We start from the raw sequence: 17,450 nt of genomic DNA, 5'->3' as shown, positions 1-17,450 counted from the left end.
CCCTCCACCCCCCACCAGAAAAATGGTTATGAAATAAGTGGCACTTCCAAGCCTCTGCGCACACAGGATATCCCTGAGTATTTGCAATCTGTTTTTCCTTTGGGTGTGATGCACGCAAAATGATTATGCATGTTGTTGACCATTTCCTTTTTTATTATCTGAGTCATTCTGCGTGACTTCACAAGAGCCTCCCGTGGGACTGGCTCCCCCGCTCTGCCGGCGTCGGTGTTTTCCTTCTTCCACTCCGCGCCCCCTCCATGCCAGCGTCCTCCTCCCTGGTGGTCCACCAGCCTCAGGTCTTGAGCTTCTCCTCTCGCTCCCTTCTGGTGGGCTGCAGCGTCAGTTTGTAGCACAAACTAACCAGTGTTCTTTTGCAGTGTTAGTTTGCAGCAGCCGATCAGTGCTCTTCAGGATCTGTTTTTGTCCCATTCACCTTTGTATGGTGCGACTTCCTCTTCTTCAAACCACTCCTCTTTCTCTGTTCTTGGAAGAGGAGAGTTTTCTGTGAACACCCTCAAACTTCCCTGTTCTCCCATGTCTTAAGGGACTGCCAGTTTGTATGTCCACTTTGCAGTGCAGTTTGCATCCCACAGCATTCGTTAGCATGGGTCAGATATGTTTTACTGCATTGTGAAGTCCCAGATCTGGAAAAAGCGTATCTAAGTTCACCTTATTATACATCAGAGAATAGCAGGGTGCGTGAAGCCGCAGAGCTGACTTAGTGCAGTTGAGCATGACGCTTCCTGGGCTTTGTTCTTAAGTGTCTCATGTTGTGTGTGTGATTGAGCACAGTATTTTAAAGAGCAAGCTTAAGTTGAAGGTTGCAGTATGAAGTTTAAGGTTTTTGTCCCCACTGAATAGTGTATGTGCGAACTCTGTTTCAGCTCGGCAATCATGTACTGTGAAAAAGCAGTTGCGTTTAAAGGATTTTAAAAAAACCTTTTTTTTTTTTTCAAGATTTACAATATGGCATAAAATACAGAATCTTGGCTTTTTTTTTTTAAATAAACAAAATAAATTCTATCTGAACTATATATAGATCTTTAAGAGATGTTAAAGGAGATGAATTGGCCCATCTTGGTTTTTTTCACCCTCAGTATCAAGTTTCCTTTGTCATAGTTACAGATACTGTTTAAAAAATCCCCAAACCACCCTATATATTTGTTCCACACAGAATTAATTTTCTGTGGAATGCCAAACTTGACATGCTGAAGAACTTACCATCTTTTGACATTATTTCTTGTATTTTTTGCTAAGTTTTTAGCTATTTTGGCCCCTTTGTAATAGGAAAACTAAAAAGTACTGTTTTGTAGGAGGCCTAGTTGATCTTTCTTAGCTTGATTTATGTATGCTAGTCAAATATAGGGAAAAACAATAGGTAAGCCTTCAAGGAGAGGAGTACAGTCCCATTTACAGACATCTATTGTCTTTTTAAATCCTCAACAGCAGGTACAGAATTAATACCACTCTTAGTTCTGCTTCATATTGTGGTAATGACCAGTTTAGGCTTGTATGCTTTTGTCAACTTTGAAGGAATAGTGACAGTCTGTATCCAGGGAATCAATAAACAGAGGGGAAAAAAAGGAAAAAAATGTTTTTAAAAAGTAAACACATAAATACATTTCTTTAAGGTTTACAGGACCTTGTAATTTTCTTAGTTTGTATAGACAAATAAGAAATTGATTGTTCCTTTTGCAGAACAGTGTAAAACCAGAGTATCTTGTTTTCCCTAATTTAGTTTATGCGTCCTCAGAATAGCTGTCAAGGAAAGAGCAAATTTATTTAGGAAAGCAAATCTTTTTTTCTTTCAGAGGGGGATGACTACAGTATTTTCTAAAGGTGTTTTGGCCTTACTTTCCGTTCTTAATTTTTCTTCGGAACAGATTAAGCAGCCAGCATTTTTTTTTTTTCTTTTAAAGCTAACCTGCATCTATGTTTCATTAAAAGTTTTCTAGATATATTGGATTCATTTAAACTCTTCTTTGTGTTTTATCCACTCTGTTCACAAACTATTGGACTGAAATTAAGATGCACTTGCAAATAAAATGTTGGGATTTGTTTAGGATTAGTTGTCTTACTAAAATGAAAAATACATAGACAGCACTTTGTTTTGGAAGGAGACGTGGAGTAGCATGCTTGATTTGTCATCCTGCAAGATGCTTAACCATCATTGAGTCAACCACAGTCTAAGCTAAGGGAGAACAGCATGTTAAGGTTTCAGAATGCATGGGGTTTGTTGCTACAATTAGCTTGCTTATATAAAATAAGTTGGTTTTGGTTTTAATCAATGACAACTCTTTCCCCCCACACACTGTTTTTGGACAGAAAATCCTCAGTTTCCTCATGTAGGAGAAGTTATTGATGGAGTGGACATGAGGGCAGAAGTTGGAGTTCTTACAAGGAACATCTTAATCAAGGGAGAGACAGAAGATACCTGCTATCGTGAAAAGGAGTGTCAGTTCTTCAATTACGATACATTTGGTGGACATATCAAGGTCTGAAAAACATTTTAAAGTAGCTTTCTGTCATGTAGAGGCATACTGAGGACAAAAAGGTTAATGCTAAGCTTGGAGGGATTTGAAGACTTCAAGAACATCAATTCATACAGTTGCTTTGCGTAGAAATGACTTCGTTCTCAGCTTTCCCAAAATTAGATTTAGCTCATCAAGACTTAGTCTGCAGAATTGGAGGAAGGGATATCAATGCATGAAATAATGTAGAAGTATCCAGCATATATTGCAACGTTGTATGGCAGGAATTAAACCTTACAAGTGACGTCCGTGCATGTGCATCCTGTAATATTACTACAGAATAAAGTTTGATCTCCCTTTTCTCTGTCTCCCTCCTTTCACTGCCTTTCTCCCTCCCCAAGTGATGAGCATTGAGTCCTAGAGATCTGCCTCATCTGAAATTGGGCACTAGAGGCATGGAGGGGAAAGAAACTGAGTTGGACCGTGGTGGTTTTTTATTTAATTTTTTGAAAAATTGAAAGTACTAAGGTTATGTAAAGAAACTGCTTCTAATTTCTTGTATTACCGTAAACATAAAGAAAGCTGAGGGAAAGTAGTATTATAGAAACTAGTGTTTAAACTCATTCACTTATGGTTTTAGGTGAAAGGATTGAGCAGCAGTGTATCAGCCCTTCACTGATGCTGGAGAAGTTTGAGGCCTTGTATTTTAAATGCAAATGTATTTGTGCTCATTATGTGCTGGTCACAGTTTAAATCTCTCTTTCTAATACATTTGGGTGAAGATTTTAATTTCATAGTGGTGGAAATAATGGTGGGAAAGAAAATATGCCCTTTCCCTACTGTGTGGCAGCTTTTGTTTTGTGGAACAGAAGTAGGTGGGCTCAAGGCACTCTTTTGTCTTTAAGATAATGTAATGAAAGAAGAAAATGACAAGCTGTGAATCTTGCAAACCGTGACCTTGATTGCCACAATAGCGCAAAGACAGCAGACCCCTCAGACGTCTGGAAGATAGAACAGAAAACAAACATTTTGAGTCATCAAAGTTGTTAAACTGTTCCCAGGAGACTGTTCAGAGTAGCTGAGTGTCTGCTGCCAAACCTAGACTTCAGCACTAAAAGCATTTTAGGCTTATGTTAATCTTGCGTGCTCAAGCAGAGGGAGCCTAGGCACTACCAAATGTTAATGGCCTCCGGGGTTTTGATCATCCTGGATTTTCTACTGGTCACTGTGACAGCAGCATAAAGGAGGCTTAGTGGCAGTGAGGAGAGGCATTGGTTTGTAGTTTTATGAGTGCATTAGTGCTCTTAAATTTTAAGAGTCGGAGATCTCAGGGATGCCTGTTTTTGACCATCCCTCTGTATTTTAGGCATACACCTTAGGAGTGTGCAATTAGAGGAGGCGGAGGAGGGGGGGGGGGGGGGGGGGGGAAGTCTATGTTACTAATTTCCCCAGAGGACAAAGTACATATGAAAATGGCTATTTTTGATAAATACCTAGTACAGGTAAGTTAATGAAATAACAGAAAAGGTTTTTACTCAGCTTAGCTCCTTGCAGTTTATCTGTTGCACTTGGTTTCTGTTTTCGTAGCAGGTTAGGTGGAAGAAAATACTTTTGCTTTCCTGTGTTACTGGTACAGCCCCAATATGTTTTTACTTTGTAGTAGGTAGTGTTACCGTGAAGCTGTATGACTCTGAAGGCAATTTCATATCTTTCTTAGTAAAGAAGTTCCTCTGGAGTCCTGTGTCCAGTTTTGGGTTCCCATTGCAAAGAAGATGTACATGCACTGGGGTGTGTCCAGTGAAGGTGGTGTGTGGGAGTACGTGATGATGAGTGAGGAGGAGCTCGGAGAACAAGGCTTGTTTCGTGTGGGGAAGTGGAGAGGAGGAATCTTGTTGCTGTCTTCAGGCACTGGGGGCGGTTCAGAGAGGCCAGAGCAATTCTTGGAGGTGCACGGTGATAGGACAAGAGGCAATGGGACCAAGCTTCAGCAAGGCAAATTCTGCTTAGATACCAGGAAAATGAAAGGGAAGAACCAACTGACATCATAAGAGCATCTCTGTGGCTGGAGGTATTCCTTGGGCAATGTGCTGAGCAGCTGTCTTTTAAGTTGACCCTGTGCTGAGCTGGCGATTGGACCAGGTATCTCAACAGGTTCCTTTGAATCTCTATTATGCTGTGATTTTTATTCAACTGAGCCAGTCCCAGGTGGGCTATGCTGGTACAGCTTCAGTATAGACAGGCCCTGATGTGGATGACTTCTCTTTGTTTGGACAGCACATGTTTATATGTAAAGAATATTTGACATGCCAGCTGGTAAAGACCAAACAGTAAAGCATGGCAACATGTGTGGTGAAAATTGCTCTGTTTTAGCCACATGGAGATTTAGCTTTTACACTTATTTATGAAGGATGCTGTTTTGTAAGGCAGGATATAGAGCAAGATGGTAATGATTGTTCTAACTTTTATTGTGTTGGCCTGTGGTAACTGGCCATCTAACTTCTGTACATCTGGTATAGATGATGTATTAACTTAAATTTCCATTGGTTAAAAAGCAAATAGTTGGTTATTCATTCTGGACTTCTCATTATATTTTTAGATTTTGAAGAATTTTACATCTGTTCATCTCTCCTATGTGGAATTGAAGCAAATGGGCCAGCAGCAGATTGGAAGTTACCCCGTTCACTTTCATCTTTGTGGGGATGTGGATGAAAAAGGAGGTTATAGTTTTAAGACTTACCTGGAAGGTCTTTCCATTCATCACTGTTTTTCCAGATGTGTGACTGTTCATGCAACTAATGGCTTGCTGGTAGGTGCAAGGAGAGTAAAACATGCTGTGTTGAAATGAATGTTATAAAGAGCAGTTAGAGCAAAAATAGTCCTCTCCCTTCTTCAAGTTTAATGCTCAGCAATGTTTGGGTTTTTTTATTGCAATGAATAAATAACAAGTGCAAACAGTAACTTATTTTTAACAGATCTCACCATTCTGTTTTTTCAGATTCTTCCAGGCAGCTAAGCTCTCCAGACATAGTAGTGTGTTTGTGAGGGATAAATAACTGTATGCTTGAATCACTGAACTGCTGATACTGGAGCTTCACTCTGCAGCTGTGCCAAGATAATAAAACTAAATGGTACTTGTCAAATAAATCTCAGTAAATGCTATTGCTACTGACATAATGAACTTGTATTTCTGCAGATAAAGGACACCATTGGCTATGACACACTAGGTCACTGTTTCTTCACAGAAGATGGCATTGAGCAGAGGAATACTTTGTTCCACAACCTTGGGCTAGTCACGAAACCAGGCACTCTTCTTCCTACAGATAGAAACAGCAGCATGTGTATTGGTATTAGGGATAAAGTGTATGGAAATTATGTCCCAGTGCCAGCCACAGACTGCATGTGAGTATTTCATGGTGAAAAAGTAAAACCAAACCAGTTGCAGTGGTTAAACTGCTGATGACCTCTTGCCAATACGCAGATGGGAACATTTTTATGTATAACTTAAGGAATGCAGATACCTTAAATGTAGTTCACAAACTAGTGGTATTTAGGGGGGGAAAAAAAAAAGAATTAGTGTTTAGTCTTTTATTAAAGAGAAAAATAAGTTGTTTTGTAGGAAGATTGTTGTTTCTTGTGATACTTGTTCAATAGACTTTTAAGGCCATGTGTGTACTTCTGTGTAAAGGCATGCACATTCTTAAGTTGTCACTGCTAGTTTTTCTGCATACTAGTAATCTCTTGTAGAAGCTTATTAAAATAGTTTATCATTGCACAGAGTATCTGAACAACATTAAGTAAAATACTGTGCATTGAACTAAAAAAAGAAGCATTTTTGACTTCTAAATGTGGGGGGCGTTGTGATTTTTATTTCATATGTGAAGTAGTGACTTCAGACATCAGTTTAGTTTTTTCTGATGTGCTTGTTATGAAGGGGAGATATTTCTGTAGGAGCTAGAACTTTTCTGTAATAACTTCTTTCTGAATAATATTTCAGGGCAGTTTCAACATTCTGGATTTCTCATCCCAACAATCATCTTATAAATAATGCAGCAGCAGGTTCACAGGTGAGGCGTATGGATGTAATTCAACACAAACTACTCATGTCACTGGTATTTGTAAAACCTGTAACATTTACACTGCCAAAAATACATAATTTTTCTTTTTTATATATGAATATATTCTTTTTATGTTTGGCAGCATATTGGCATTACAAGTGCAGGGTTTGTCTAGGTGTGCATTTAAGAGATGCCAAAAATCTTTGTTCTGGCTGGAACAGAGGAGATCTCTTCCTCTTTGTAATTAATAGACCTGACAATAGTGTCAATGTGTGTATTTGGAAATAAATCCTTTTATTTCCAAAGAACTAGTGCATTTCTGCATAGAAGCGTAAGGCTTCTGTATTTTCTGTAGGTTGTCATGAGTTTACTGTGTGACTGCTCTCCAAGATTTGTCTTCATAGCTGTAGTCATTGGAATGAAAAATGACTACAAAATATGTTCATTGTGTAAGAAACAGCTAAAACACTTTTATTGTCAGTAGTTAGTCATTTGTTCCCTATCAGTGACTGGTGATACGTTTTTACTTGTTGTGAACCTTGTATTAGTGCAAATCTCATCACAGCTGCTTGCGAAGTAAAGGTGAACTACTCAGTACATGTTGTGGAGGAGGGGCCTGGAGTCTGTTCTACTTCTGCATTGGATGAAAGGCTGAGATGTGCCTGGTTTTGACTGGATTTTTCTGAAGAGGTCACTGGGAATGGAAAACAGGAAAGATTTTTGGTGGTGGTTGTTGTTGCAAAGGCTCCAGTGCTGGAAGTAGAACATGACTGTGTGTCAGTGGATTCTTAGGCACAGAATACATATGAAACTGTTATTAATGGAACAAGATTCAAAATATTTAAATGAGTTGAAATATCTAGAGCATAAAAAAAACTTAGAAAATTTTGTTCTGCTTTTTGTGTGGTCTGGCTATTTTTGGACGAACTTTTCTAGTTGACTGTCTACCACTAGGAAGGATTGGGACACACTTATCAAATCAAACCAATTCTTCTCTTCCCAACACAATGTCTTTCCATTTTCCCTGCTTCATGTAATATTCCTTTACCTTGTTTTAACATTGCAGGCTAAGTTAAAGGAAACGGCTTCCTTGGTCTGGTGCTTAAAACCTGCAAGGTCTTTTTCTGCCTCTGTAGTGTATCCCAGAAAATGTCACTTCCTTTTGTTACCAGAATGCGTGTGGTCAGAGCAAGCATTTGTGTACGTTAGGAAGTTTTGCCACTCTGATACACCTCCATTGCATGGACGTTAACACGTTAGTATAAAGGGACTACAGCTTATTATGTTTCAGAAAGAGAATACTTCAACTGTGTTGATAACAAACTGCACTGTAGAGCTTTTGCTGGTATAAACTATAACAATTCACAAGCAAATAAAATAATTCCATTGCACCTCTTCAGCTTCTTCATTACACAATGAAGCCTATTGTAAGGGTGTATCAGCAATAGATGTTTCTTTTGTTTGAGCTTTATATGGGGGGGAGAGGGGGAACCTTTTTCATTTTTCTGAATGCTTGCAAATGCTTAAGGAGAGCTCTTAAGTTTATTAAACTTTTTTCCAAAGCATCAGGATGTATTTTGGATAAAAATGACTTTAGTCTGCCAAGCACAGAGCTGTATTTAATTATATGTGAAGTAAGATTTTGGTATTGTTATTAATGGAACATCCACATTTGCTTTGGAATTGTTAATCACCAGAAATGTCAAAATGTGTCATCATTACGGATGGGAATATGTTACTGAGAGCCAGAATTTCCAGGACTGTTTGGAAAATGAGTATATTCTCAGTGTGAAATGCGTGAAATCTCTTAAGCCAGAGTGAATTGGCTTTATCCACGTTTCTTGAACAGGAGGATGATGACTATTTTTCATGAGATGGAGCACTCAGTATGCAGTGTTTCTTTAGCTACTGTTTAACCCTTTAATGCAATGATGTTTTTATTTTGCAAGATCACAGAGCATGTGGTCAGGCAAAATTTTTCATGTTTGTAGGTATCTGCTACGCAGGTGCTATCACAATGCCACCTCTTGTGAACCCAGATGTGGTTGAAAGGGGAACTTTTATGGGTCTCATTTCGCAGATAAATCCAGCTTCTTTAAGAGCAGGGATGTTGAAGTGGAGAAAATGAACAGATGCTGAAATTATTACTGCATGTTATTGGCACAGTGCTCTGAACTGGCCAGACTTCTTGATGTGCTTTTTTTCCCTTCTTCTGAAAGCTCTTGTGGGTTTTTTGGCTGTGTCATTAAATTCTGATGTGAGCAAAGATGGCCAAACCTTAGTCAGACTGTAACAGTAAGGAGGAGGAGAGGAGGGGTTTTGAGTATTTTACTGTAAATGGTATGATTTACTAGTAAACAAAGGAAAATCAAGTGTGTGTGATGAAATATAACTGAAATGCAAAAATTACATTAACTCTGGCACTTTTCTGGTTTGAAATATTAGAGGATCTTAAATGTGTGGTGTTACATGGCTTCACTGAGAAGCAAAACACTTTCTAGTGCATGTTATTCACTAGAATATAGCCTTATTTGGGCAGTTGTTTGGAGACTTTATTTTGAAAAATGTATTCTGTTATGCACAGTTGGTTTGGGCTGTGTTCTTGTTCACTTCCTTACTTAAAATATCCAAGTTCAACTTAGCATACACTTAATTTGTGATTAAATACATCAGCACTGATAGTAGTATCAGATTCACTTATAAGTAGTGTCATTCTCTCCTTACTTGCAGGATGCTGGAATATGGTATTTGTTCCACAGGGTTGCTACAGGAGATTCTCATAGTTTAGCCATTGAAACCAAGTCAGAGCTTACACCCCTAGGAATCTTCTATAACAACAGGGTTCATTCTAATTTTAAGGTAATGTATTATCTCGTTAATAAAAATTTTAAGTTCTTTATTTGTTACTACTCTATATTAGGACTTGTCTGTTTACATTTTAAGCTGGTTAGGTAATGGATTCATGCTGTGTTTGAACTGCATGATTCTATCTAGGTATTGTAGAACGGCGTATAATCAGCATGTTGCTTCCCACATTTCAAGTATTCACTGTGTTTAATATCCTTGTAAGGCACAAACAACTAAAATCAGCTAATACTTCTAATGAAATACGTTTTCTCAGAAGTAGCGTTTCAGATGCTACTCTCTTACTGATGGCATTGTTTTCTACTCTGAAGAAAGCTGACCCTGGAAGCATCAAAGTTTTTTACAGTTGTGATTCATCTAATAGCTTCCTGGAATAGCTGTGACTTGTTTTCCTGAGTCTCTAATGTACGGTAACTCAGGTGCTTGCACATGGTGGCACAGTCTCTGACTAGAGATTAAGCTTCCAGGTTGCCTTCAGGCGCCCAGCCACTGGCAACAGTTTTCTTTCTTAGAGGGTTCTCAGCCTAGATACAGGCATTCAGTATTGTTTTATTAATGTGACTTCAGGATCTTCGACATTCAGCTAAGTGAAGTTACAAGTCCTTAAATTAATTATTTCATTTGGAATCTAGCTGCTCTGTGTGTGTGTATGTATACATATAAAAATATAATAACATTTACAAAGCCACCTAGCTTTAAATATTTATTTGTGTTTGAAGTTTACCTATAAAGTTCAGGATCACTATTGGATTTTTTTATCAAGTTAAACTGATTGTACCTGACAGTTGGGTGTTTGGGATACCAAGAAATGATGCACTGTTTTATAGTAGTTGTGTTAACAGTGTGTTTGGGACTGTAGGGCATTTGTTCAGATTGGAATTAAAACACACTGAATACAAAAGTGCATTGTAAAGAAAAAAGTGTTTCAGCTGTATGGCTTGTATTATCTTTAAACAAGGGTAGCAGTTTGTGTGCTAAAATTCCATGTTAAAAGAGCAAACTCCACTAGCAGGTCTGACGATCTTGCGTAGGAGCACTCAATTGTAATCATAATTTGCATCAGAGGTGAAAGTAGCTGCAGGTGTTTGTGTATGTAATTCAGGTTAAATAACACAAATGCTTCCTTGTGCTTCTATTTTCTCAAGTAAATTATTTCATACTGGATTATTGAGTTTTAAATTGATGATTGCTTGGGCAAAAATCAGCTTCAGTGGTGAAGGTAGTTTAGTTTTAAAGTGAAATACAAAGCATTTTTCACAGTGGTATTTTTTTTTTCATTTGTGAGAATATTTTGAATTCACCACAAGATTGGCTTCCAGACTTTCCAGAACAGCATCTAGAAATAAGTGTAAAACCTCAAATACTTAGATGATGTGAAAGAAATCTGAAATGAACTTTAATGATTTTCCATTACTTTTTTTTTAATCCCAGGCAATTCTTTCCTTCTGCCCAAATTCAGCATAAACAGATGCTGTTTTTTCCTTAGACAATATGTCAATTAAGGCCAAACTGAAAGATCTAAGAGTTTCTAATACATGTATTGACTGCAATGTAAAGTTTAAATTTTAGAAATGTAACGTTTACTCTATCTTTAGTTTTTGATAGTATGAATTTTCTTTCCTTGCTTTTTCAGGCTGGCTTGTTCATTGACAAGGGTGTGAAAACAACTAATGCTAGCGTTGATGATCCCAGAGAATATCTTTGTTTGGACAACAATGCAAGGTAAAGGATATTGCCATTTTTCACTCACTTGAAAGACAAAGTTCTGAGATTGCTTTTACATTCACTTGAGGAAAAACATTTTTAAAACAATATAATTATTTATAAATACTAACCGAACAGTATGTTCATATATATTCTTTTCCCTCGTTTGTGGATTACCTCAGTCATCAGTCAAGAGGAACATATGAGGGGCAAAATGCCCTGTGAGAACCTGTAGTGTGTTGATAGGGCTTCAACAGAGGATGCGAGAAACTCAGTGCATGAGATGGGGTTCATGTTTCACAGCAGCCAAAGTAGTAATGAGGCACTCTGTAACTACATGAGGCCACTAGTCATTGTACCAAACTGGAGGGGTTTAAACGTTAATTGAGGAGCCTGAGATTGTCAAAACCAAACATTCACCCGTTCTCCCCTTCCTCCCCTGGGGAGGGCTTGGCAGATCCAAATTATAGTACAAGATGATCAGGATAAGGGGCATATGTATCTTTACCCGCTCAAAATGACATTTTTATAATTTTTTTTTTTAATGTGTTACTTTTTCTCTAGGATCTTGGGGATAATCAAGTGAAAGCTTCCACCAGTCTTTAATTAGGCTGTTTCTTCCTGTAGTCTAAAATAGATTCCAGCTAGAACTTACCGTACGAGACCATCTTGGTAGCAATGCAGAGTGTCTGGGTTGGAATAGAAAAATATCTCAGGTGTGCTCAAAGAGAAAGCATTCCTCAACGTCAGAAAAGTTTGAAAGATTTGAAGGAGCAGTTAAGACAAAACTGTAGCCTTTTTCTGTATAGTGCATGTGAGCCCTGTGTATCCTTCCAAGGAGTTTTAATTCCCTCCGTCAAACTTTCACATTAATGCTGCAATACAAGTGGGGAGGGAGTGTTTTGGGGAGGGCAAAAAGAAAAAAACAAGGGGATAAAAGGAGGTGAGATGCAGCTAAAGAAGCTCAGGGGGATTGAGCAAAAGCCCATGAGAGTTAGTGGAAAAGAGAAGTTTTATGTTCCTGCTTCATTATACCCCAAAGACACTTTTCAAGAAATTGAGAGCTAGAGATGCACCTGGTTTTGGCTTCAGTCATTGCAAACATGAAGCAAAGTGGATTTTGCCCATCAGATGAGCATGAGCGTTTATCTTTCAGGCTCTCTCAGCCCAACATATATGACACGTGTAAACCAAACAGTATTCTTATATTGAGTGTTTGGGTTTTTATCTGTCCCAGGTTTCGACCTCATCAAGATGCAGACCCTGAAAAGCCCCGAGTTGCTGCCCTGATTGACAGATTAATCTCTTTCAAAAACAATGATCATGGAGCCTGGGTCAGGGGAGGGGATATCCTCATTCAAAACTCCGGGTAGGTATCTGGAAGCGAACAGCTGCATGTTGTTTAGAAGTTTCCCCTGAGGCTTTGTTTATGAAAGTGCATTACAGCAGAGTTGTAAGAGAAGACTGATGCTTAACTTGAGGAACTTCTCAATATCTTGAACTGCTTTCACACCATCCCACTACTTTAAATGAAACAAGTTCATATATGATTAGACGAGAACCCGCCTTAAATGGCAAAAAGAAACTATGTAATAAAAAGGAAGTCTAAAAGTTGGTAGAGACAGTAAATTTATACTGCGGTATCTATGGTTTCCCTGAAGCTCTCATTTTTCTACTTAAAATATATAGACAATTACTTGATTTTTTTTAACAGCACCATTTTTATAAGAATTATTAAGTGGTGGTTCTAAATTCCATTAATAGAAAAATTCAGGCTTTCTTCAGTGCATAGCAGAATGTGTTCTTATGGTAGCTTTTGTAGGATAATCCAGAAAACATGACTGAAGCTTTGAACTTTCTTTTAGGTTTGCAGACAATGGAATAGGTTTGACATTTGCTAGGTGAGTACTTTGTTATTCACTTCTGTTCTTTCTTGCCTAGAAGCTTAGAAAATATACATCCATCTATTAAAATTAAGAGGTATACTTTCATAAGGCTATAGTTTCATTTTTGGGCCCGGTTCCATTTCCAGTGGTGCGGATGATGATATAAAGGCTGTAAACTGACACGGCTGCTAAAGCTTGCACTTTAATTCAACCCATGCTTGGTTTACACCACAATTTGCTGCCTCTTCACCAGAAGGGTTATGTTTATGCAGGTATTTTTGGTATTGTATGATTCCTTAGGCAGTTTTGATTTTCCTCCTGAACAGTTGAAAGTAAGTAATGGAAAAGAAAGGGGATGAGCATTTAGAGAGCGCGGAGTCTCTTTCTAATAAAAAAAGAATCAATTAACTTAAGTCGTAAGCCAAGATTGCTGCTATTTAGGTTATGACAAACTGGTTCTAGGATTGCAAAAGTGGGCTATAAAAGAAAGAGTGCTGCACTACAAAGGGATATAGAAAATTTAATGCTCAGCTCTCTGCTGGTATTTATTTAGCCTGTAATACTGTTAATGATTAAATTTATTCTATGTATTGTAAATGAAGTCTAGACTCCTCTGCTTTAGGAGGACTGTTACAGAAGTAGGACTATGCCTCAGTGTGTTCATCTGCTGGAGAGTCTTGGCTAAAAGCTTATCTCTGACGTTGCTTTGATAGTGATGGGAGCTTCCCAAATGATGAAGGTGCCAGCCAGGAGGTATCTGAGTCGCTGTTCATAGGTGAGAGCAAGAATTATGGGTTTCCAGGCGGCCAAAATAAGTATGCAGGAACTGGAGGAATAGACAACAAGGCACGCACTCTGCCTAGAAATCGGTAAGTATGTTATGAGTGAAGGAAGTAGAAATGATACAAGAAACGTTCTCTGTATCAGACGTAAACACCCTTCTTGCTTGAGCTGTGAGAGATTAGGACTCTATTGAAGGTGATGCACTCTTTCTGTTTAACACTTTGTGTGCAGCTGTGTCACTCTTGCATTTTTGCTGAGTCAGTTTTCATCTGATGCTACCGCAGGTTGCTTTTCCATAGTGATTTAAGTTATCTGACTTTAATGAAACCTTAGTCTTAAACAACATCTTCTTTCACTCTTCCAGGCCCAAAAGGTTTCAGGTTAAAGGGTCATTTTAGCACTAGAGACTACAGTCTGTCTGTGACAAATCCCAATCTGTGACCGTGATCCTTTTCTTTTCTTTCTGGCTTGCTGTGATGCTTGTTTAACGTAGTGCCAAGTCCTACCCTTGCCACAGAATAGGAAAGAAGGGTGAGGTAGGTCTAGGCCGCCCTGTTTTTTTGCTGCTTAGCCATTTAGAGGGAAGAAGTTAATGTGGTGGTGATATATGAGGTATTCAATCTAATTGAGCAGAATCACAGAACAGTTGAGGTTGGAAGGGACCTCTGGAGGCCAACTTGTCCAACTTCCCTGCTCAAGCAGGGCCACCTAGAGCTGGTTGCCCAGGACCACGTTCAGGTGGCTTTAGAATATCTCCAAGGATGGAGACTCCACAACCTCCCTGGGTAACCTGTGCCAGTGCTCAGCCACTCTCACAGTGGAAGAAGTTTCTCCTTTATGTTCAGGAGGAACCTTCTGTTTTTGCCTCTGGTCCTGTCACTGGGCACCACTGGGAAGAGCCTGGCTCCGTCATCTTTGCACCCTCCCTTCAGAGATTCTTATACGTTGATGAAATTCCCGCCTCAGCCTTCTCTGCTCCAGGCTGAACAGTCTGAGGTCTCCCAATGTTTCCTCCTATGGGAGATGCTTCAGTCACTTAATCATCTTTGTGGCCCTTCGTTGGACTTTCTTCAGTAGCTCCATGTCTGTCTTGTACTGGGGACAGCACTCTAGGGTGTGGTTTCACCAGTGCCAAATAGACGAGAAGGATCACCTCCCTCGATCTGTTGGCAACACTTCTCCCAGTGCAGCCCAGGATACCATTTGCCTCTTTGCGGCAAGAGCACATTGTTGGCTTATGGCCAACTTGGTTTCCACCAGGACCCATAGGTCCTTTTCACTGGTGCATAGGGTTGTTCCTCCCTAGGTTCAGGACTTTGCACTTCCCCATGTTGAACTTCATGAGGTTTCCATCTGCCTATTTCTCCAGCCTGTCAAGGTCTATCTGGATGGCAGCATGACACTGGTGGATCAGCTACTCCTCACAGTTTTGTGCCCTCTGCAAACTTGCTGAGACTAAACCCAGCCCCACCATCCAGATCACTAATGAAAATGTTGAACAAGATTGGATGCACTATTGACCCCTGGGGTTCATCACTAGTTACTGACCTCCAGGTAGACTTCATGCCACCAGCCTCTGGGCCCAACCATTCAGCTGGTTTTCAGTCCACCTCACTGTCCTCTTATCCAGCCCATACTTCATGAGGATCTTATGGGACACAGTGTCAAAAGCCTTACTGAAGTGTTTAGGTAGACCATGTGCACCGCTCTCCCCTCAGCTACCAGGCCAGTCATTTCATCACAGAACTTTATGAAGTTGGTCAAGCATGACTGCTCCTTGATGAATCCATCCTGATTACTCCTGATGACTTTCTTGTCCTTCATGTGCCTTGAAACGGTTTCCAGGATTAGCTGCTCCATCATCTTCCCAGGGATCAAGCTGAGGCTTACCAGCCTGCAGTTCCGTGGGTGTTCCTTTGTGAAATTACAAGTGACACTTTTTTCCTCCAGTCTATGGGCACTTCTCCCAGTTGCCATGTTCCATCAAAGAGCAGGTGGTATTAGCTTCCTGCTGTATTTCCTGTATTGGGAAAGGGGCACATTTGCAAATGGACAGTGATAGCTCTTCCAATAGGAAAATTCGAAAGAGCGGGGGATTCTTTGACTCATTAGATAAGTGCAGAAACAAGATTTCCTTTACTAAGATCTAACCTGCAAGTCATTCTCGTAATGTTGCTTTCTTGATTCCTCTGAGAGGAAATGTATTTATGACACAGATTCAGGCTTATCAGGGGTTTTGTTACAGGATGCTATAAATATTTGCTTGCATTAACAGGACATTTCCAATCAGAGGCTTTCAAATTTATGATGGACCTATTCACCTTACCAAGTGCACATTCAAAAATTTTGTGCCAACTCCAGACAGATTTACCAGTGCAGTTGGATTCTTGATGAAAAATCCATGGCAGATGACACCAAAAAACAACATTTCTCTTGTGAAGTTTGGTCCGAACGTAAGTTCATTACAAGTTTTCTTTTATTCTTGCAAATGGCTTTCTTTTCTTCTTGCTGTATTTAAAACAAACATCCAAGAGCCCTAGGTAATCTTTTCCATACATCCCTACTCCAGAGTTTCTCTCTTGGTTGGAAGTCACCCAAGGTGTATCCTCTGTCTCCTGAGCAAAAAGTGATACTAAGGGAGATGTAGGATATGTTGCAATAATGATCTCTTTCATGGCTAATGGTAAAGCTGAAAGGAGATTTTTGTAAGGTTTGATATATCCTTAGTAATGAATTTTCAGTTGCAAATATTAACACTGTTCAGAACCAAGAACTGACCTGAGCCTATTACTAAAAATCAAAATGTCTGTTTTGCAAGATTCCACTGTCCTTGCCATAAGGTTTTTAATCAACTTTGTCGAATTCCTGTGTTTCTGCAGGTGTGCACGTGTTAGTCTGTGCTTTGCCTGTGGAAAAACATAAATATTGTAATTGTTGTTGTCAGGTTTCTTTGAAAGCCTTCTTTGGAAAACCTGGTCCCTGGTTTGAAGAAGGAGATCTGGATGGTGACAAGAACTCAATATTCCATGATCTAGATGGTTCAGTGACTGACTACAAGGATACCTATGTGGGCAGAATGGATAACTACTTGATTCAACACCCCAAATGCATTAATATTACAGAATGGAGTGGAGTCGTTTGCAGTGGGACCTATGCACAGGCTAGTACTCTTGTAGCTTTCTGTTTGGGACAAATCTACAATATAAACAACTTGTGGGGGCAGGGGGAGTATAAGAACTACAAAATTACCTATCTTTGTATTTAAAAATTCTTTGACGTTTTAAAAATACTTTTATGCATATTACACTTTTCAGCCAGTTGTGTATATTGTGTTCCCTTCAACTCGGAAACTGGGAGTACAGTATTAGATGCTGCAAGATAAAACCAAATGTGTATGCATGCCAGGAGTTCTATGTTGCAGCCCTATCTGCTAAAACATTTTTGTATTGGAGGTGTTTTCTTCCACTGGAGTTCATAGAATCATAGAATCATTAAGGTTGGAAAAGATACTAAGATCATCGAGTCCAACCGTCAACCCAACACCACCATGCCCACTAAACCATGTCCCTAAGTGCCGCATCTACTCGTCTTTTAAATACTTCCAGGGATGGGGACTCAACCACTGCCCAGGGCAGCCTGTTCCAATGTTTCACCACTCTTTCAGTGAAGAAATTTTTCCTCACGTC

The 17,450-nt window shown here is 39.3% G+C and overlaps 1 protein-coding gene across 1 annotated transcript in view; it reads left to right on the top strand.

The window, feature by feature from the left end:
* TMEM2 (transmembrane protein 2) overlaps positions 1–17,450 on the top strand; it is a 45,962-nt gene that overhangs the window by 16,913 nt on the left and 11,599 nt on the right. Inside the window, exons 6-16 of the mRNA XM_009285269.1 lie at positions 2,326–2,495; positions 5,068–5,277; positions 5,665–5,870; positions 6,466–6,535; positions 9,257–9,385; positions 11,025–11,113; positions 12,333–12,464; positions 12,961–12,996; positions 13,695–13,850; positions 16,040–16,217; positions 16,709–16,924. Of these exons, the coding sequence (XP_009283544.1) occupies positions 2,326–2,495; positions 5,068–5,277; positions 5,665–5,870; positions 6,466–6,535; positions 9,257–9,385; positions 11,025–11,113; positions 12,333–12,464; positions 12,961–12,996; positions 13,695–13,850; positions 16,040–16,217; positions 16,709–16,924 (1,592 nt within the window). The remainder of the gene's footprint in view (positions 1–2,325; positions 2,496–5,067; positions 5,278–5,664; positions 5,871–6,465; positions 6,536–9,256; positions 9,386–11,024; positions 11,114–12,332; positions 12,465–12,960; positions 12,997–13,694; positions 13,851–16,039; positions 16,218–16,708; positions 16,925–17,450) is intronic.

The sequence above is a fragment of the Aptenodytes forsteri genome, unplaced genomic scaffold (genome assembly GCF_000699145.1).
Source record: "Aptenodytes forsteri isolate BGI_AS27 unplaced genomic scaffold, ASM69914v1 Scaffold151, whole genome shotgun sequence".
NCBI lineage: Eukaryota > Metazoa > Chordata > Aves > Sphenisciformes > Spheniscidae > Aptenodytes > Aptenodytes forsteri.
This window is presented reverse-complemented; position numbering and strand designations above follow the sequence as displayed.